At 58.8% G+C, this 21,691-nt stretch overlaps 1 protein-coding gene across 1 annotated transcript; it reads left to right on the forward strand.

The window, feature by feature from the left end:
- The first annotated feature begins 12 nt into the window (after nt 1-12).
- On the forward strand, nt 13-20,677 carry LOC120986731 (cellular tumor antigen p53-like). Its single transcript, XM_040415445.1, has 11 exons — nt 13-122; nt 8,610-8,693; nt 8,869-8,920; nt 9,067-9,240; nt 9,314-9,500; nt 17,485-17,594; nt 17,675-17,784; nt 19,157-19,275; nt 19,358-19,440; nt 19,516-19,598; nt 20,471-20,677. Exons 1-11 carry the CDS (start codon nt 13-15, stop codon nt 20,556-20,558), a joined length of 1,200 nt encoding a protein of 399 aa, XP_040271379.1. The 3' UTR covers nt 20,559-20,677.
- Nucleotides 20,678-21,691: the final 1,014 nt, after the last annotated feature.

Here is a 21,691-nt window from a genome sequence, read left to right on the forward strand (position 1 = left end):
AGAACACCGGACATGGTTCTTGAGGCTTTTGTTGTGGGCGGGGGGAGCGCGGTGCATGCCGGGAGCTGGGGAATTCCCAACACGAGGACGACTGCGGCTCTGCCTCCGGGAACCGAATACAGGTGAGACCCCCCCCCCCCCTCCTTACCCACGTATATGTGACCCGTATACTGTACGGGCGCCCTCCGGGGGGGAGCCCGTATACTGTGTGTGCGCTCCGGGGGGGAGCCCGTATACTGTGTGTGCGCTCCGGGGGGGGAGCCCGTATACTGTCCGTGCGCTCCGGGGGGGAGCCCGTATACTGTGTGTGCGCTCCGGGGGGGGGAGCCCGTATACTGTGTGTGCGCTCCGGGGGGGGGAGCCCGTATACTGTGTGTGCGCCCTCCGGGGGGGGAGCCCGTATACTGTGTGTGCGCCCTCCGGGGGGGGAGCCCGTATACTGTGTGTGCGCCCTCCGGGGGGGGAGCCCGTATACTGTGTGTGCGCCCTCCGGGGGGGGAGCCCGTATACTGTGTGTGCGCCCTCCGGGGGGGGAGCCCGTATACTGTGTGTGCGCCCTCCGGGGGGGGGGCCCGTATACTGTGTGTGCGCCCTCCGGGGGGGGGGCCCGTATACTGTGTGTGCGCCCTCCGGGGGGGGAGCCCGTATACTGTGTGTGCGCTCCGGGGGGGAGCCCGTATACTGTGTGTGCGCTCCGGGGGGGAGCCCGTATACTGTGTGTGCGCTCCGGGGGGGGGAGCCCGTATACTGTGTGTGCGCCCTCCGGGGGGGGGAGCCCGTATACTGTGTGTGCGCCCTCCGGGGGGGGAGCCCGTATACTGTGTGTGCGCCCTCCGGGGGGGGAGCCCGTATACTGTGTGTGCGCCCTCCGGGGGGGGAGCCCGTATACTGTGTGTGCGCCCTCCGGGGGGGGAGCCCGTATACTGTGTGTGCGCTCCGGGGGGGAGCCCGTATACTGTGTGTGCGCTCCGGGGGGGGGAGCCCGTATACTGTGTGTGCGCTCCGGGGGGGGGAGCCCGTATACTGTGTGTGCGCCCTCCGGGGGGGGGAGCCCGTATACTGTGTGTGCGCCCTCCGGGGGGGGGAGCCCGTATACTGTGTGTGCGCCCTCCGGGGGGGGGAGCCCATATACTGTGTGTGCGCCCTCCGGGGGGGGAGCCCGTATACTGTGTGTGCGCCCTCCGGGGGGGGAGCCCGTATACTGTGTGTGCGCCCTCCGGGGGGGGAGCCCGTATACTGTGTGTGCGCCCTCCGGGGGGGGAGCCCGTATACTGTGTGTGCGCCCTCCGGGGGGGGGAGCCCGTATACTGTGTGTGCGCCCTCCGGGGGGGGGAGCCCGTATACTGTGTGTGCGCCCTCCGGGGGGGGAGCCCGTATACTGTGTGTGCGCCCTCCGGGGGGGGGAGCCCGTATACTGTGTGTGCGCCCTCCGGGGGGGGGAGCCCGTATACTGTGTGTGCGCCCTCCGGGGGGGGAGCCCGTATACTGTGTGTGCGCCCTCCGGGGGGGGAGCCCGTATACTGTGTGTGCGCCCTCCGGGGGGGGAGCCCGTATACTGTGTGTGCGCCCTCCGGGGGGGGAGCCCGTATACTGTGTGTGCGCCCTCCGGGGGGGGAGCCCGTATACTGTGTGTGCGCCCTCCGGGGGGGGAGCCCGTATACTGTGTGTGCGCCCTCCGGGGGGGGAGCCCGTATACTGTGTGTGCGCCCTCGGGGGGGGGAGCCCGTATACTGTGTGTGCGCCCTCCGGGGGGGGAGCCCGTATACTGTGTGTGCGCCCTCGGGGGGGGGAGCCCGTATACTGTGTGTGCGCCCTCCGGGGGGGGAGCCCGTATACTGTGTGTGCGCCCTCCGGGGGGGGAGCCCGTATACTGTGTGTGCGCCCTCCGGGGGGGGAGCCCGTATACTGTGTGTGCGCCCTCCGGGGGGGGGGCCCGTATACTGTGTGTGCGCCCTCCGGGGGGGGAGCCCGTATACTGTGTGTGCGCCCTCCGGGGGGGGAGCCCGTATACTGTGTGTGCGCCCTCCGGGGGGGGAGCCCGTATACTGTGTGTGCGCCCTCCGGGGGGGGAGCCCGTATACTGTGTGTGCGCCCTCCGGGGGGGGAGCCCGTATACTGTGTGTGCGCCCTCCGGGGGGGGAGCCCGTATACTGTGTGTGCGCCCTCCGGGGGGGGAGCCCGTATACTGTGTGTGCGCCCTCCGGGGGGGGAGCCCGTATACTGTGTGTGCGCCCTCCGGGGGGGGAGCCCGTATACTGTGTGTGCGCCCTCCGGGGGGGGAGCCCGTATACTGTGTGTGCGCCCTCCGGGGGGGGAGCCCGTATACTGTGTGTGCGCCCTCCGGGGGGGGAGCCCGTATACTGTGTGTGCGCCCTCGGGGGGGGGAGCCCGTATACTGTGTGTGCGCCCTCCGGGGGGGGAGCCCGTATACTGTGTGTGCGCCCTCCGGGGGGGGAGCCCGTATACTGTGTGTGCGCCCTCCGGGGGGGGAGCCCGTATACTGTGTGTGCGCCCTCCGGGGGGGGAGCCCGTATACTGTGTGTGCGCCCTCCGGGGGGGGAGCCCGTATACTGTGTGTGCGCCCTCCGGGGGGGGAGCCCGTATACTGTGTGTGCGCCCTCCGGGGGGGGAGCCCGTATACTGTGTGTGCGCCCTCCGGGGGGGGAGCCCGTATACTGTGTGTGCGCCCTCCGGGGGGGGAGCCCGTATACTGTGTGTGCGCCCTCCGGGGGGGGAGCCCGTATACTGTGTGTGCGCCCTCCGGGGGGGGAGCCCGTATACTGTGTGTGCGCCCTCCGGGGGGGGAGCCCGTATACTGTGTGTGCGCCCTCCGGGGGGGGAGCCCGTATACTGTGTGTGCGCCCTCCGGGGGGGGAGCCCGTATACTGTGTGTGCGCCCTCCGGGGGGGGAGCCCGTATACTGTGTGTGCGCCCTCCGGGGGGGGAGCCCGTATACTGTGTGTGCGCCCTCCGGGGGGGGAGCCCGTATACTGTGTGTGCGCCCTCCGGGGGGGGAGCCCGTATACTGTGTGTGCGCCCTCCGGGGGGGGAGCCCGTATACTGTGTGTGCGCCCTCCGGGGGGGGAGCCCGTATACTGTGTGTGCGCCCTCCGGGGGGGGAGCCCGTATACTGTGTGTGCGCCCTCCGGGGGGGGAGCCCGTATACTGTGTGTGCGCCCTCCGGGGGGGGAGCCCGTATACTGTGTGTGCGCCCTCCGGGGGGGGAGCCCGTATACTGTGTGTGCGCCCTCCGGGGGGGGAGCCCGTATACTGTGTGTGCGCCCTCCGGGGGGGGAGCCCGTATACTGTGTGTGCGCCCTCCGGGGGGGGAGCCCGTATACTGTGTGTGCGCCCTCCGGGGGGGGAGCCCGTATACTGTGTGTGCGCCCTCCGGGGGGGGGAGCCCGTATACTGTGTGTGCGCCCTCCGGGGGGGGAGCCCGTATACTGTGTGTGCGCCCTCCGGGGGGGGAGCCCGTATACTGTGTGTGCGCCCTCCGGGGGGGGAGCCCGTATACTGTGTGTGCGCCCTCCGGGGGGGGAGCCCGTATACTGTGTGTGCGCCCTCCGGGGGGGGAGCCCGTATACTGTGTGTGCGCCCTCCGGGGGGGGAGCCCGTATACTGTGTGTGCGCCCTCCGGGGGGGGAGCCCGTATACTGTGTGTGCGCCCTCCGGGGGGGGAGCCCGTATACTGTGTGTGCGCCCTCCGGGGGGGGAGCCCGTATACTGTGTGTGCGCCCTCCGGGGGGGGAGCCCGTATACTGTGTGTGCGCCCTCCGGGGGGGGAGCCCGTATACTGTGTGTGCGCCCTCCGGGGGGGGAGCCCGTATACTGTGTGTGCGCCCTCCGGGGGGGGAGCCCGTATACTGTGTGTGCGCCCTCCGGGGGGGGAGCCCGTATACTGTGTGTGCGCCCTCCGGGGGGGGAGCCCGTATACTGTGTGTGCGCCCTCCGGGGGGGGAGCCCGTATACTGTGTGTGCGCCCTCCGGGGGGGGAGCCCGTATACTGTGTGTGCGCCCTCCGGGGGGGGAGCCCGTATACTGTGTGTGCGCCCTCCGGGGGGGGAGCCCGTATACTGTGTGTGCGCCCTCCGGGGGGGGAGCCCGTATACTGTGTGTGCGCCCTCCGGGGGGGGAGCCCGTATACTGTGTGTGCGCCCTCCGGGGGGGGAGCCCGTATACTGTGTGTGCGCCCTCCGGGGGGGGAGCCCGTATACTGTGTGTGCGCCCTCCGGGGGGGGAGCCCGTATACTGTGTGTGCGCCCTCCGGGGGGGGAGCCCGTATACTGTGTGTGCGCCCTCCGGGGGGGGAGCCCGTATACTGTGTGTGCGCCCTCCGGGGGGGGAGCCCGTATACTGTGTGTGCGCCCTCCGGGGGGGGAGCCCGTATACTGTGTGTGCGCCCTCCGGGGGGGGAGCCCGTATACTGTGTGTGCGCCCTCCGGGGGGGGAGCCCGTATACTGTGTGTGCGCCCTCCGGGGGGGGAGCCCGTATACTGTGTGTGCGCCCTCCGGGGGGGGAGCCCGTATACTGTGTGTGCGCCCTCCGGGGGGGGAGCCCGTATACTGTGTGTGCGCCCTCCGGGGGGGGAGCCCGTATACTGTGTGTGCGCCCTCCGGGGGGGGAGCCCGTATACTGTGTGTGCGCCCTCCGGGGGGGGAGCCCGTATACTGTGTGTGCGCCCTCCGGGGGGGGAGCCCGTATACTGTGTGTGCGCCCTCCGGGGGGGGAGCCCGTATACTGTGTGTGCGCCCTCCGGGGGGGGAGCCCGTATACTGTGTGTGCGCCCTCCGGGGGGGGAGCCCGTATACTGTGTGTGCGCCCTCCGGGGGGGGAGCCCGTATACTGTGTGTGCGCCCTCCGGGGGGGGAGCCCGTATACTGTGTGTGCGCCCTCCGGGGGGGGAGCCCGTATACTGTGTGTGCGCCCTCCGGGGGGGGAGCCCGTATACTGTGTGTGCGCCCTCCGGGGGGGGAGCCCGTATACTGTGTGTGCGCCCTCCGGGGGGGGAGCCCGTATACTGTGTGTGCGCCCTCCGGGGGGGGAGCCCGTATACTGTGTGTGCGCCCTCCGGGGGGGGAGCCCGTATACTGTGTGTGCGCCCTCCGGGGGGGGAGCCCGTATACTGTGTGTGCGCCCTCCGGGGGGGGAGCCCGTATACTGTGTGTGCGCCCTCCGGGGGGGGAGCCCGTATACTGTGTGTGCGCCCTCCGGGGGGGGAGCCCGTATACTGTGTGTGCGCCCTCCGGGGGGGGAGCCCGTATACTGTGTGTGCGCCCTCCGGGGGGGGAGCCCGTATACTGTGTGTGCGCCCTCCGGGGGGGGAGCCCGTATACTGTGTGTGCGCCCTCCGGGGGGGGAGCCCGTATACTGTGTGTGCGCCCTCCGGGGGGGGAGCCCGTATACTGTGTGTGCGCCCTCCGGGGGGGGAGCCCGTATACTGTGTGTGCGCCCTCCGGGGGGGGAGCCCGTATACTGTGTGTGCGCCCTCCGGGGGGGGAGCCCGTATACTGTGTGTGCGCCCTCCGGGGGGGGAGCCCGTATACTGTGTGTGCGCCCTCCGGGGGGGGAGCCCGTATACTGTGTGTGCGCCCTCCGGGGGGGGAGCCCGTATACTGTGTGTGCGCCCTCCGGGGGGGGAGCCCGTATACTGTGTGTGCGCCCTCCGGGGGGGGAGCCCGTATACTGTGTGTGCGCCCTCCGGGGGGGGAGCCCGTATACTGTGTGTGCGCCCTCCGGGGGGGGAGCCCGTATACTGTGTGTGCGCCCTCCGGGGGGGGAGCCCGTATACTGTGTGTGCGCCCTCCGGGGGGGGAGCCCGTATACTGTGTGTGCGCCCTCCGGGGGGGGAGCCCGTATACTGTGTGTGCGCCCTCCGGGGGGGGAGCCCGTATACTGTGTGTGCGCCCTCCGGGGGGGGAGCCCGTATACTGTGTGTGCGCCCTCCGGGGGGGGAGCCCGTATACTGTGTGTGCGCCCTCCGGGGGGGGAGCCCGTATACTGTGTGTGCGCCCTCCGGGGGGGGAGCCCGTATACTGTGTGTGCGCCCTCCGGGGGGGGAGCCCGTATACTGTGTGTGCGCCCTCCGGGGGGGGAGCCCGTATACTGTGTGTGCGCCCTCCGGGGGGGGAGCCCGTATACTGTGTGTGCGCCCTCCGGGGGGGGAGCCCGTATACTGTGTGTGCGCCCTCCGGGGGGGGAGCCCGTATACTGTGTGTGCGCCCTCCGGGGGGGGAGCCCGTATACTGTGTGTGCGCCCTCCGGGGGGGGAGCCCGTATACTGTGTGTGCGCCCTCCGGGGGGGGAGCCCGTATACTGTGTGTGCGCCCTCCGGGGGGGGAGCCCGTATACTGTGTGTGCGCCCTCCGGGGGGGGAGCCCGTATACTGTGTGTGCGCCCTCCGGGGGGGGAGCCCGTATACTGTGTGTGCGCCCTCCGGGGGGGGAGCCCGTATACTGTGTGTGCGCCCTCCGGGGGGGGAGCCCGTATACTGTGTGTGCGCCCTCCGGGGGGGGAGCCCGTATACTGTGTGTGCGCCCTCCGGGGGGGGAGCCCGTATACTGTGTGTGCGCCCTCCGGGGGGGGAGCCCGTATACTGTGTGTGCGCCCTCCGGGGGGGGAGCCCGTATACTGTGTGTGCGCCCTCCGGGGGGGGAGCCCGTATACTGTGTGTGCGCCCTCCGGGGGGGGAGCCCGTATACTGTGTGTGCGCCCTCCGGGGGGGGAGCCCGTATACTGTGTGTGCGCCCTCCGGGGGGGGAGCCCGTATACTGTGTGTGCGCCCTCCGGGGGGGGAGCCCGTATACTGTGTGTGCGCCCTCCGGGGGGGGAGCCCGTATACTGTGTGTGCGCCCTCCGGGGGGGGAGCCCGTATACTGTGTGTGCGCCCTCCGGGGGGGGAGCCCGTATACTGTGTGTGCGCCCTCCGGGGGGGGAGCCCGTATACTGTGTGTGCGCCCTCCGGGGGGGGAGCCCGTATACTGTGTGTGCGCCCTCCGGGGGGGGAGCCCGTATACTGTGTGTGCGCCCTCCGGGGGGGGAGCCCGTATACTGTGTGTGCGCCCTCCGGGGGGGGAGCCCGTATACTGTGTGTGCGCCCTCCGGGGGGGGAGCCCGTATACTGTGTGTGCGCCCTCCGGGGGGGGAGCCCGTATACTGTGTGTGCGCCCTCCGGGGGGGGAGCCCGTATACTGTGTGTGCGCCCTCCGGGGGGGGAGCCCGTATACTGTGTGTGCGCCCTCCGGGGGGGGAGCCCGTATACTGTGTGTGCGCCCTCCGGGGGGGGAGCCCGTATACTGTGTGTGCGCCCTCCGGGGGGGGAGCCCGTATACTGTGTGTGCGCCCTCCGGGGGGGGGGCCCGTATACTGTGTGTGCGCCCTCCGGGGGGGGAGCCCGTATACTGTGTGTGCGCCCTCCGGGGGGGGAGCCCGTATACTGTGTGTGCGCCCTCCGGGGGGGGAGCCCGTATACTGTGTGTGCGCCCTCCGGGGGGGGAGCCCGTATACTGTGTGTGCGCCCTCCGGGGGGGGAGCCCGTATACTGTGTGTGCGCCCTCCGGGGGGGGAGCCCGTATACTGTGTGTGCGCCCTCCGGGGGGGGAGCCCGTATACTGTGTGTGCGCCCTCCGGGGGGGGAGCCCGTATACTGTGTGTGCGCCCTCCGGGGGGGGAGCCCGTATACTGTGTGTGCGCCCTCCGGGGGGGGAGCCCGTATACTGTGTGTGCGCCCTCCGGGGGGGGAGCCCGTATACTGTGTGTGCGCCCTCCGGGGGGGGAGCCCGTATACTGTGTGTGCGCCCTCCGGGGGGGGAGCCCGTATACTGTGTGTGCGCCCTCCGGGGGGGGAGCCCGTATACTGTGTGTGCGCCCTCCGGGGGGGGAGCCCGTATACTGTGTGTGCGCCCTCCGGGGGGGGAGCCCGTATACTGTGTGTGCGCCCTCCGGGGGGGGAGCCCGTATACTGTGTGTGCGCCCTCCGGGGGGGGAGCCCGTATACTGTGTGTGCGCCCTCCGGGGGGGGAGCCCGTATACTGTGTGTGCGCCCTCCGGGGGGGGAGCCCGTATACTGTGTGTGCGCCCTCCGGGGGGGGAGCCCGTATACTGTGTGTGCGCCCTCCGGGGGGGGAGCCCGTATACTGTGTGTGCGCCCTCCGGGGGGGGAGCCCGTATACTGTGTGTGCGCTCCACCTCACACCAGTCTGATGTCCTCCTCTGTGGATGTCTTACTGGTGTCCAGTCTCGGGGCTCATTCACACGGCCGTCGTTGGGCAGCAATTTGCGGTCCCCAATGCACGGACAACCTCCGTACGGCCGCCGCGATGAATCCAGTCGGTCTGCATTCGTCCATTCCGCAAAAAGATAGAGCAAGTTCTATGGACTGGAGGTACGGACCAGAACCCCATGTTGGCGCTCCGTAGTCTTCTGTTCCGCTCCTCTGGGTTTGCGGCCCCGTTGAAGTGAATGAGTACACATCCATGATGCTGACGGAACGGGGCCCGTGTATCGCTCATCCGCAATACGGCAGCGGTGGTGTGGAGGAGCCCGAATCTCCTCCGCTGTGTATTCTTACTGGTGTCTCCCACTGTTTATGATGTTCTGTCCTCCACAGTTTTCTGCCACCAATGGACCCCCCAAGCGAGGGCGCTATGGAGCCCCCTCTGAGTCAGGAGACCTTTGAGGACCTCTGGAGCCTGTGAGTCCCTGATCAGTAAAGCATGTCGTCCTCACTCCTGTGGCAGCGCCCTCGCTGTCCCCAGTTTGGCTGTGGTATTACAGCGGAGCCCAGCTGCCCAGGAGTGCCGCCATATCGCCGTGTAGGGGGAGGGGCAGAGCTGCGCACGCTGTCATCCGCTTTCCTTGTCTTTCAGGTTGCCGGCGGATAATATTGCGGGGGTCAGCTGTGCGGAGGAGAACCTCCTGGTGAGTGGTCCTTCTCAGGTGTCGCCCATGTGTGTCCGGGGCGTGCTTTGGGCGGAGGGCGTGTCGCTAGTGCCTCCATTATTGCCCGCCTCGCGCCTCTCTTCAGTTTTTCTAGGACCTTCATCTTGCTGGGTTTTGTCTTCCAGGACTTTGAGTACCCGCTGCCGCCCGTCATGTCTGCCTTACAGGAGGGGGGGGTGAGCAGTACCTTCGTCCCAGCCCCCCACTCGGCCGTCCCTTCCACTGAAGACTACCCGGGCCTTCATGGCTTAAGCCTGGAGTTCCAGCAGAATGGGACGGCCAAGTCCGTCACCTGCACAGTGAGTATGGACATGTCCGGACTCGTCTGCCCAGCCCCTCCCTGGACTCATCCGCTCGCCCCTCTCCTTTCAGTACTCTCCTGTCCTCAACAAGCTCTTCTGCCAGTCGGCCAAGACCTGCCCCGTCCTCATCCGGGTGCCCAACGCTCCCCCCGGGGGCTCCGTGCTGCGCGCTGTGGCCGTTTACAAGAAGTCAGAACATGTGGCCGAGGTTGTCAGACGCTGCCCCCACCACGAGAGAAGCCTGGAGCCTGGAGACGGTGAGTGCCAGCGGGGCACGTGGGTGCTGCGCTGTGTATACTGGGGGTATATATATAGTATGAGGACTGTGCTGTGATACTGGGGGGTGTATATATAGTATGAGGACTGTGCTGTGTATACTGTGGGGGTATATATATAGTATGAGGACTGTGCTGTGTATACTGGGGGGTGTATATATAGTATGAGGGCTGTGCTGTGTATACTGGGGTATATATAGTATGAGGGCTGCGCTGTGTACACTGGGGGTATATATAGTATGAGGGCTGTGCTGTGTATACTGGGGGTATATATAGTATGAGGACTGTGCTGTGTATACTGTGGGGGTATATATATAGTATGAGGACTGTGCTGTGTATACTGGGGGGTGTATATATAGTATGAGGACTGTGCTGTGTATACTGTGGGGGTATATATATAGTATGAGGACTGTGCTGTGTACACTGGGGGTATATATATATATATATATATAGTATGAGGGCTGCGCTGTGTATACTGGGGGGTGTATATATAGTATGAGGACTGTGCTGTGTTTACTGCTGGGGGTATATATAGTATGAGGACTGTGCTGTGTACACTGGGGGTATATATAGTATGAGGGCTGTGCTGTGTATACTGGGGGGTGTATATATAGTATGAGGACTGTGCTGTGTATACTGTGGGGGTATATATATAGTATGAGGACTGTGCTGTGTATACTGGGGGGTGTATATATAGTATGAGGACTGTGCTGTGTATACTGTGGGGGTATATATATAGTATGAGGACTGTGCTGTGTATACTGGGGGGTGTATATATAGTATGAGGGCTGTGCTGTGTATACTGGGGTATATATAGTATGAGGGCTGCGCTGTGTACACTGGGGGTATATATAGTATGAGGGCTGTGCTGTGTATACTGGGGTATATATAGTATGAGGGCTGCGCTGTGTATACTGGGGGGTGTATATATAGTATGAGGGCTGCGCTGTGTATACTGCTGGGGGGTATATATAGTATGAGGACTGTGCTGTGTACACTGTGGGGGGTATATATAGTATGAGGACTGTGCTGTGTATACTGGGGGTATATATAGTATGAGGACTGTGCTGTGTTTACTGCTGGGGGTATATATAGTATGAGGACTGTGCTGTGTACACTGTGGGGGTATATATAGTATGAGGGCTGTGCTGTGTATACTGGGGGTATATATAGTATGAGGGCTGTGCTGTGTATACTGGGGGGATATATATAGTATGAGGGCTGTGCTGTGTATACTGGGGGGTATATATAGTATGAGGACTGTGCTGTGTACACTGTGGGGGTATATATAGTATGAGGGCTGTGCTGTGTATACTGGGGGTATATATAGTATGAGGGCTGTGCTGTGTATACTGGGGGGATATATATAGTATGAGGGCTGTGCTGTGTATACTGGGGGGGTATATATAGTATGAGGACTGTGCTGTGTACACTGTGGGGGTATATATATATATATATATATAGTATGAGGACTGCTGTGTACACTGTGGGGGTATATATATAGTATGAGGACTGTGCTGTGTACACTGTGGGGGTATATATATATAGTATGAGGACTGTGCTGTGTACACTGTGGGGGTATATATATATAGTATGAGGACTGTGCTGTGTATACTGGGGGTATATATAGTATGAGGACTGTGCTGTGTATACTGGGGGTATATATAGTATGAGGACTGTGCTGTGTATACTGGGGGTATATATAGTATGAGGACTGTGCTGTGTATACTGGGGGTATATATAGTATGAGGACTGTGCTGTGTACACTGGGGGGTATATATAGTATGAAGGCTGTGCTGTGTACACTGGGGGTATATATATAGTATGAGGACTGTGCTGTGTACACTGGGGGTATATATATATAGTATGAGGGCTGTGCTGTGTATACTGCTGGGGGTATATATATACACTGCTCAAAAAAATAAAGGGAACACTTAAACAACACAATGTAACTCCAAGTCAATCGCACTTCTGTGAAATCAAACTGTCCACTTAGGAAGCAACACTGAGTGACAATCAATCTCACATGGGATAGACAACAGGTGGAAATTATAGGCAATTAGCAAGACACCCCCAATAAAGGAGTGGTTCTGCAGGTGGTGACCACAGACCACTTCTCAGTTCCTATGCTTCCTGGCTGATGTTTTGGTCACTTTTGAATGCTGGCGGTGCTTTCATGAGACGGAGTCTACAACCCACACAAGTGGCTCAGGTAGTGCAGCTTATCCAGGATGGCACATCAATGCGAGCTGCGGCAAGAAGGTTTGCTGTGTCTGTCAGCGTAGTGTCCAGAGCATGGAGGCGCTACCAGGAGACAGGCCAGTACATCAGGAGACATGGAGGAGGCCGTAGGAGGGCAACAACCCAGCAGCAGGACCGCTACCTCCGCCTTTGTGCAAGGAGGAACAGGAGGAGCACTGCCAGAGCCCTGCAAAATGACCTCCAGCAGGCCACAAATGTGCATGTGTCTGCTCAAACGGTCAGAAACAGACTCCATGAGGGTGATATGAGGGCCCGACGTCCACAGGTGGGGGTTGTGCCTACACCCCAACACCGTGCAGGACGTTTGGCATTTGCCAGAGAACACCAAGATTGGCAAATTCGCCACTGGCGCCTTGTGCTCTTCCCAGATGAAAGCAGGTTCACACTGAGCACATGTGACAGAGTCTGGAGACGCAGTGGAGAACGTTCTGCTGCCTGCAACATCCTCCAGCATGACCGGTTTGGCATTGGGTCAGTAATGGTGTGGGGTGGCATTTCTTTGGAGGGCCGCACAGCCCTCCATGTGCTCGCCAGAGGTAGCCTGACTGCCATTAGGTACCGAGATGAGATCCTCAGACCCCTTGTGAGACCATATGCTGGTGCGGTTGGCCCTGGGTTCCTCCTAATGCAAGACAATGCTAGACCTCATGTGGCTGGAGTGTGTCAGCAGTTCCTGCAAGACGAAGGCATTGATGGTATGGACTGGCCCGCCCGTTCCCCAGACCTGAATCCAACTGAGCACATCTGGGACATCATGTCTCGCTCTATCCACCAACGTCACGTTGCACCACAGACTGTCCAGGAGTTGGCAGATGCTTTAGTCCAGGTCTGGGAGGAGATCCCTCAGGAGACCGTCCGCCACCTCATCAGGAGCATGCACACAGGCGTTGTAGGGAGGTCATACAGGCACGTGGAGGCCACACACACTACTGAGCCTCATTTTGACTTGTTTTAAGGACATTACATCAAAGTTGGGTCAGCCTGTAGTGTGTTTTTCCACTTTAATTTTGAGTGTGACTCCAAATCCAGACCTCCATGGGTTGAAAAATGTGATTTCCATTTTTAAATTTTTGTGTGATTTTGTTGTCAGCACATTCAACTATGTAAAGAACAAAGTATTTCAGAAGAATATTTAATTAACTCAGATCTAGGATGTGGTATTTTTGTGTTCCCTTTATTTTGAGCAGTGTAGTATGAGGACTGTGCTGTGTACACTGCTGGGGGGGTATATATAGTATGAAGGCTGTGCTGTGTACACTGCTGGGGGGGTATATATATATAGTATGAGGGCTGTGCTGTGTATACTGCTGGGGGGGTGTATATATATAGTATGAGGGCTGTGCTGTGTACACTGCTGGGGGGGTATATATAGTATGAGGACTGCTGTGTATACTGGGGGTATATATAGTATGAGGACTGTGCTGTGTACACTGCTGGGGGTATATATAGTATGAGGGCTGTGCTGTGTACACTGCTGGGGGTATATATAGTATGAAGGCTGTGCTGTGTACACTGCTGGGGGGGTATATATAGTATGAGGGCTGTGCTGTGTACACTGCTGGGGGGGTATATATAGTATGAGGACTGCTGTGTATACTGGGGGTATATATAGTATGAGGACTGTGCTGTGTACACTGCTGGGGGTATATATAGTATGAGGGCTGTGCTGTGTACACTGCTGGGGGTATATATAGTATGAAGGCTGTGCTGTGTACACTGCTGGGGGGGTATATATAGTATGAAGGCTGTGCTGTGTATACTGCTGGGGGGGTATATATATAGTATGAGGGCTGTGCTGTGTATACTGCTGGGGGGGTATATAGTATGAGGGCTGTGCTGTGTATACTGCTGGGGGTATATATAGTATGAGGGCTGTGCTGTGTATACTGCTGGGGGTATATATAGTATGAGGGCTGTGCTGTGTACACTGCTGGGGGGGTATATATAGTATGAAGGCTGTGCTGTGTATACTGCTGGGGGGGTATATATATAGTATGAGGGCTGTGCTGTGTATACTGCTGGGGGTATATATAGTATGAGGGCTGTGCTGTGTATACTGGGGGGGTATATATAGTATGAGGGCTGTGCTGTGTATACTGCTGGGGGTATATATAGTATGAGGGCTGTGCTGTGTACACTGCTGGGGGGGTATATATAGTATGAAGGCTGTGCTGTGTACACTGCTGGGGGGGTATATATAGTATGAGGACTGTGCTGTGTATACTGCTGGGGGTATATATAGTATGAGGGCTGTGCTGTGTACACTGCTGGGGGGGTATATATAGTATGAAGGCTGTGCTGTGTACACTGCTGGGGGGGTATATATATATAGTATGAGGGCTGTGCTGTGTATACTGCTGGGGGTATATATAGTATGAGGGCTGTGCTGTGTACACTGCTGGGGGGGTATATATAGTATGAGGACTGCTGTGTATACTGGGGGTATATATAGTATGAGGGCTGTGCTGTGTACACTGCTGGGGGGGTATATATAGTATGGGGACTGTGCTGTGTACACTGCTGGGGGTATATATAGTATGAGGGCTGTGCTGTGTACACTGCTGGGGGGTATATATAGTATGAGGGCTGTGCTGTGTATACTGGGGGTATATATAGTATGAGGGCTGTGCTGTGTACACTGCTGGGGGGGTATATATAGTATGGGGACTGTGCTGTGTATACTGCTGGGGGGTATATATAGTATGAAGGCTGTGCTGTGTACACTGCTGGGGGGTATATATAGTATGAGGGCTGTGCTGTGTATACTGCTGGGGGTATATATAGTATGAGGGCTGTGCTGTGTATACTGCTGGGGGGTATATATAGTATGAGGGCTGTGCTGTGTATACTGCTGGGGGGGTATATATAGTATGAGGGCTGTGCTGTGTATACTGCTGGGGGTATATATAGTATGAGGGCTGTGCTGTGTATACTGCTGGGGGGGTATATATAGTATGAGGACTGCTGTGTATACTGGGGGTATATATAGTATGAGGGCTGTGTATACTGCTGGGGGGGTATATATAGTATGAAGGCTGTGCTGTGTACACTGCTGGGGGGGTATATATAGTATGAGGACTGCTGTGTATACTGGGGGTCTATATAGTATGAGGGCTGTGTACACTGCTGGGGGGGTATATATAGTATGAAGGCTGTGCTGTGTATACTGCTGGGGGGGTATATATAGTATGAGGGCTGTGCTGTGTATACTGCTGGGGGTATATATAGTATGAGGGCTGTGCTGTGTATACTGCTGGGGGGTATATATAGTATGAGGACTGTGCTGTGTATACTGCTGGGGGTATATATAGTATGAGGGCTGTGCTGTGTACACTGCTGGGGGGGTATATATAGTATGAAGGCTGTGCTGTGTACACTGCTGGGGGGGTATATATATATAGTATGAGGGCTGTGCTGTGTATACTGCTGGGGGGGTGTATATATATAGTATGAGGGCTGTGCTGTGTACACTGCTGGGGGGGTATATATAGTATGAGGACTGCTGTGTATACTGGGGGTATATATAGTATGAGGACTGTGCTGTGTACACTGCTGGGGGTATATATAGTATGAGGACTGTGCTGTGTACACTGCTGGGGGTATATATAGTATGAGGGCTGTGCTGTGTATAGATGACGGTATGAGGGGTGGGCCGTGCAGATATATAGGGGTGCAGTGTGTATATATGAGGGGTGGGCCGTGCAGATATATAGGGGTGCTGTGTGTATATATGAGGGGTGGGCTGTGCAGATATATAGGAGTGCTGTGTGTGTATATATGAGGGGTGGGCCGTGCAGATATATAGGGGTGCTGTGTATATATGAGGGGTGGGCCGTGCAGATATATAGGGGTGCTGTGTATATATGAGGGGTGGGCCGTGCAGATATATAGGGGTGCTGTGTGTATATATGAGGGGTGGGCCGTGCAGATATATAGGGGTGCTGTGTGTATATATTTGAGGGGTGGGCCGTGCAGATGTATAGGGGTGCTGTGTGTATATATGAGGGGTGGGCCGTGCAGATGTATAGGGGTGCTGTGTGTATATGAGGGGTGGGCCGTGCAGATATATAGGGGTGCTGTGTATGAGGGGTGGGCCGTGCAGATATATAGGGGTGCTGTGTGTATATATGAGGGGTGGGCCGTGCAGATATATAGGGGTGCTGTGTATGAGGGGTGGGCCGTGCAGATATATAGGGGTGCTCGGTGTAGATGACGGTATGAGGGGTGGGCCGTGCAGATATATAGGGGTGCTGTGTATATATGAGGGGTGGGCCGTGCTGATGTATAGCGGTGCTGTGTGTATATGAGGGGTGGGCCGTGCAGATATATAGGGGTGCTGTGTATATATGAGGGGTGGGCCGTGCAGATATATAGGGGTGCTGTGTATATATGAGGGGTGGGCCGTGCTGATGTATAGGGGTGCTGTGTGTATATGAGGTGGGCCGTGCAGATATATAGGGGTGCTGTGTGTATATATGAGGGGTGGGCCGTGCAGATATATAGGGGTGCTGTGTGTATATATGAGGGGTGGGCCGTGCAGATATATAGGGGTGCTGTGTATATATGAGGGGTGGGCCGTGCAGATATATAGGGGTGCTGTGTGTATATATGAGGGGTGGGCCGTGCAGATATATAGGGGTGCTGTGTATATATGAGGGGTGGGCCGTGCAGATATATAGGGGTGCTGTGTGTATATATGAGGGGTGGGCCGTGCAGATATATAGGGGTGCTCGGTGTAGATGACGGTATGAGGGGTGGGCTGTGCAGATATATAGGGGTGCTGTGTGTATATGAGGGGTGGGCCGTGCAGATATATAGGGGTGCTGTGTGTGTATATGAGGGGTGGGCCGTGCAGATATATAGGGGTGCTGTGTATGAGGGGTGGGCCGTGCAGATATATAGGGGTGCTGTGTGTATATGAGGGGTGGGCCGTGCAGATATATAGGGGTCCTGTGTGTATATATGAGGGGTGGGCCGTGCAGATATATAGGGGTGCTGTGTATATATGAGGAGTGGGCTGTGCAGATATATAGGGGTGCTCGGTGTAGATGACGGTATGAGGGGTGGGCCGTGCAGATATATAGGGGTGCTGTGTGTATATATGAGGGGTGGGCCGTGCAGATATATAGGGGTGCTGTGTGTATATGAGGGGTGGGCCGTGCAGATATATAGGGGTGCTGTGTGTATATATGAGGGGTGGGCCGTGCAGATGTATAGGGGTGCTGTGTGTATATATGAGGGGTGGGCCGTGCAGATATATAGGGGTGCTGTGTGTATATATGAGGGGTGGGCCGTGCAGATGTATAGGGGTGCTGTGTGTATATATGAGGGGTGGGCCGTGCAGATGTATAGGGGTGCTGTGTGTGTGTATATATGAGGGGTGGGCCGTGCAGATATATAGGGGTGCTGTGTGTGTATATATGAGGGGTGGGCCGTGCAGATATATAGGGGTGCTGTGTGTGTATATATGAGGGGTGGGCCGTGCAGATATATAGGGGTGCTGTGTGTGTATATATGAGGGGTGGGCCGTGCAGATATATAGCGGTGCTGTGTGTGTATATGAGGGGTGGGCCGTGCTGATGTATAGCGGTGCTGTGTATATATGAGGGGTGGGCCGTGCAGATATATAGGGGTGCTGTGTATATATGAGGGGTGGGCCGTGCTGAATGTCGCAGTGCGCTCACAATATTTGGCTTCTCTTCAGACTCTGCTCCCAGAAATCACCTGATCCGTGTAGAAGGCAACTCTCGGGCGTGTTACGCGGAGGACACCAATGGGCGGCACAGTGTCTGCGTGTCATATGAGGAGCCACAGGTACGGACCGCTTCTGCAGAGGGCACTGACCTCTTCCGCCACCACGTTGTGTACTGACCCACTGCTCTCCCCGTCCACAGGTGGGCTGTGAGTTCACGGTTCTCCTCCTGAACTACATGTGTAACAGTTCCTGTATGGGCGGCATGAACCGGCGGGCAATCATGACCATCATTACATTGGAGTCTAAAGAGTAAGTAGCCAATGTGTGAGCAGCTCCCTGCAGTGGATATTCCACACGTGGTATCCCCGCAGCTCCCGGCCATCTTCTTGGTGGCTCTCCTGTATCCCTGCAGCTCCCGGCCATCTTCTTGGTGGCTCTCCTGTATCCCCTGTATCCCCGCAGCTCCCGGCCATCTTCTTGGTGGCTCTCCTGTATCCCTGCAGCTCCCGGCCATCTTCTTGGTGGCTCTCCTGTATCCCCGCAGCTCCCGGCCATCTTCTTGGTGGCTCTCCTGTATCCCCGCAGCTCCCGGCCATCTTCTTGGTGGCTCTCCTGTATCCCCGCAGCTCCCGGCCATCTTCTTGGTGGCTCTCCTGTATCCCCGCAGCTCCCGGCCATCTTCTTGGTGGCTCTCCTGTATCCCCGCAGCTCCCGGCCATCTTCTTGGTGGCTCTCCTGTATCCCCGCAGCTCCCGGCCATCTTCTTGGTGGCTCTCCCTTATCCCTGCAGCTCCCGGCCATCTTCTTGGTGGCTCTCCTGTATCCCCGCAGCTCCCGGCCATCATCTTGGTGGCTCTCCTGCTTTCTCTGGTATCCCTGCAGCTCCCGGCCATCATCTTGGTGGCTCTCCTGCTTTCTCTGGTATCCCTGCAGCTCCCGGCCATCATCTTGGTGGCTCTCCTGCTTTCTCTGGTATCCCTGCAGCTCCCGGCCATCATCTTGGTGGCTCTCCTGCTTTCTCTGGTATCCCTGCAGCTCCCGGCCATCATCTTGGTGGCTCTCTGGTATCCCTGCAGCTCCCGGCCATCATCTTGGTTGCTCTCTGGTATCCCTGCAGCTCCCGGCCATCTTCTTGGTGGCTCTCTGGTATCCCTGCAGCTCCCGGCCATCTTCTTGGTGGCTCTCTGGTATCCCTGCAGCTCCCGGCCATCTTCTTGGTGGCTCTCTGGTATCCCTGCAGCTCCCGGCCATCTTCTTGGTGGCTCTCTGGTATCCCTGCAGCTCCCGGCCATCTTCTTGGTGGCTCTCTGGTATCCCTGCAGCTCCCGGCCATCTTCTTGGTGGCTCTCTGGTATCCCTGCAGCTCCCGGCCATCTTCTTGGTGGCTCTCTGGTATCCCTGCAGCTCCCGGCCATCTTCTTGGTGGCTCTCTGGTATCCCTGCAGCTCCCGGCCATCTTCTTGGTGGCTCTCTGGTATCCCTGCAGCTCCCGGCCATCTTCTTGGTGGCTCTCTGGTATCCCTGCAGCTCCCGGCCATCTTCTTGGTGGCTCTCCTGTATCCCCGCAGCTCCCGGTCGTCGTCGTCATCTTGGTGTCTTTTGCTTCCTCTGGTCTTATTTTCCTCAATCTGTGTTATTCATGGTAATCTCCCGACTTACAGGGTAACCTTCTCTCTTTAAGGGGCTACCTCCTGGGACGTCGCTGCTTTGAGGTTCGTATCTGTGCTTGTCCTGGAAGAGATCGCAGGACAGAGGAGGAAAATTGCTTGAAGAAGGAGCTGAAGACCAGTTTGAAGAGAGGTGGGGGAGTAAAGCAGGGTGGACATGGTGCCTGGCTGGTGGGGGTGATGTCAACTGACACATCACAATTATCTGATTTCAGCTGTGCAGGGCTCGCCTGTTTCGGATGCTGCTCTTCCCAAGAAGAAGAAGGATCTTAATGAAGAGGAGACCTTCACCCTCCAGGTAAAATCGTGTCCATGTGTCTGTCCATGTTGCACCTGGTCTGTCATGTTCCCAATTCTGCTTCTGTGTCTGTAGGTGAAGGGTCGTGAGCGCTACGAGATGCTGAAGAAGATAAATGATGCCCTGGAGCTACAGGACAAGGTCGATCAGCAGATACTGTGAGTAAAAGGATGTGTTCATGCGGGTAGTGTGACCGGGAGACCTTACTGTCCTCTGGTTCTTCTCCGTACTGATGGTCTGATCTCACCTGTCATGTGCTGGTGACCCAGAGACCGCTGGTTCTTCTCCATACTGATGGTCTGATCTCACCTGTGATATGCTGGTGACCTGGAGACCTCTGTCCTCTGGTTCTTCTCCGTACTGATGGTCTGATCTCACCTGTCATGTGCTGGTGACCCAGAGACCGCTGGTTCTTCTCCATACTGATGGTCTGATCTCACCTGTGATATGCTGGTGACCTGGAGACCTCTGTCCTCTGGTTCTTCTCCGTACTGATGGTCTGATCTCACCTGTCATATGCTGGTGACCTGGAGACCTCTGTCCTCTGGTTCTTCTCCGTACTGATGGTCTGATCTCACTTGTCATATGCTGGTGACCTGGAGACCTCTGTCCTCTGGTTCTTCTCCGTACTGATGGTCTGATCTCACTTGTCATATGCTGGTGACCTGGAGACCTCTGTCCTCTGGTTCTTTTCCGTACTGATGGTCTGATCTCACCTGTCATATGCTGGTGACCTGGAGACCTCTGTCCTCTGGTTCTTTTCCGTACTGATGGTCTGATCTCACCTGTCATATGCTGGTGACCTCTCTGTCCTCTGGTTCTTCTCCATACTGATGGTCTGATCTCACCTGTGATATGCTGGTGACCTGGAGACCTCTGTCCTCTGGTTCTTTTCCGTACTGATGGTCTGATCTCACCTGTCATGTGCTGGAGACCTCTCTGTCCTCTGGTTCTTCTCCATACTGATGGTCTGATCTTGCCTGTGATATGCTGGTGACCTGGAGACCTCACTGTCCTTTCCCCTCTGCAGGACCCTGAAATGTAGGAAATGTCGGGATGATATCAAACCCAAAAAAGGGAAGAAGCTGCTGGTAAAAGATGAGCAGGACTCTGAGTGACAAGAATCCAAGCTCTTCCACTGTTCCCCCTAATACTCCCTGCACCCCGCTTTTCTAACCATCACTGCCAATTGTATTGTTTTTTTGTTTTTTTTAAAATAAAATGTAACCTTTAATTACATCTGTGTCTGGTTTTCTGCTGTATTTCTGGGCCCAGATTTCATGGGGATGGGGCCCCTGTGTGGAGGATGATGGCAGGAATCATGGATATTGGCCAGGAGTGAGGTGGGGAAGGCAGAGGATGGGACCTCTGTGTGGAGGATGATGGTGGTGGTAGTCATGGATTGTTTGTAGATGCTGATAAGTTACTGCCCGGTTGTGAATGTTTGGTAGGGGGGGGAGGGGGGGGGGCGCTTCTGTCGGAGGCCAGGTGTTAATCGGGGCAGGTGCGGGCTCGGGCTTCATTTGCTTACCCGGCCACCTGCTGCTGATTGCTTATTCAAAGCCACCAGGTGAAATCCAGACTGAGTAGAGAGGTGAGCGCTGCTGAGAGGAGTCCGACATGTCGCTGAGCAGAGCTGTGTGTGTCTGCTGGCTGAGTGAGTACAAGCCCCGAACACTAACCTCCCAAAATCTATTAACCTATTATTCTCCAGGATACTACACCCCTCTCTTGTACTGATCTGTCCTCCTCCAGGATGATACTACACCCCTCTCTTGTACTGATCTGTCCTCCAGGATGATACTACACCCCTCTCTTGTACTGATCTGTCCTCCAGGATGATACTACACCCCTCTCTTGTACTGATCTGTCCTCCAGGATGATACTACACCCCTCTTGTACTGATCTGTCCTCCAGGATGATACTACACCCCTCTTGTACTGATCTGTCCTCCTCCATGATGATACTACACCCCTCTCTTGTACTGATCTGTCCTCCTCCATGATGATACTACACCCCTCTCTTGTACTGATCTGTCCTCCAGGATGATACTACACCTCTCTCTTGTACTGACCTGTCCTCCTCCATGATGATACTACACCCCTCTCTTGTACTGATCTGTCCTCCTCCATGATGATACTACACCCCTCTCTTGTACTGATCTGTCCTCCAGGATGATACTACACCCCTCTCTTGTGCTGACCTGTCCTCCTCCATGATGATACTACACCCCTCTCTTGTACTGATCTGT

Source organism: Bufo bufo, chromosome 1, assembly GCF_905171765.1.
Source record: "Bufo bufo chromosome 1, aBufBuf1.1, whole genome shotgun sequence".
NCBI classification, from domain to species: domain Eukaryota; kingdom Metazoa; phylum Chordata; class Amphibia; order Anura; family Bufonidae; genus Bufo; species Bufo bufo.

Coding starts and splice junctions, on each gene's coding strand:
- LOC120986731 (XM_040415445.1), top strand. CDS start 13: ATGGTTCTTGAGGCTTTTGTTGTGGGCGGGGGGAGCGCGGTGCATGCC. Junction 8,921..9,066: donor GTGCGGAGGAGAACCTCCTG/GTGAGTGGTCCT, acceptor TTTGTCTTCCAG/GACTTTGAGTACCCGCTGCC. Junction 9,501..17,484: donor AAGCCTGGAGCCTGGAGACG/GTGAGTGCCAGC, acceptor GCTTCTCTTCAG/ACTCTGCTCCCAGAAATCAC.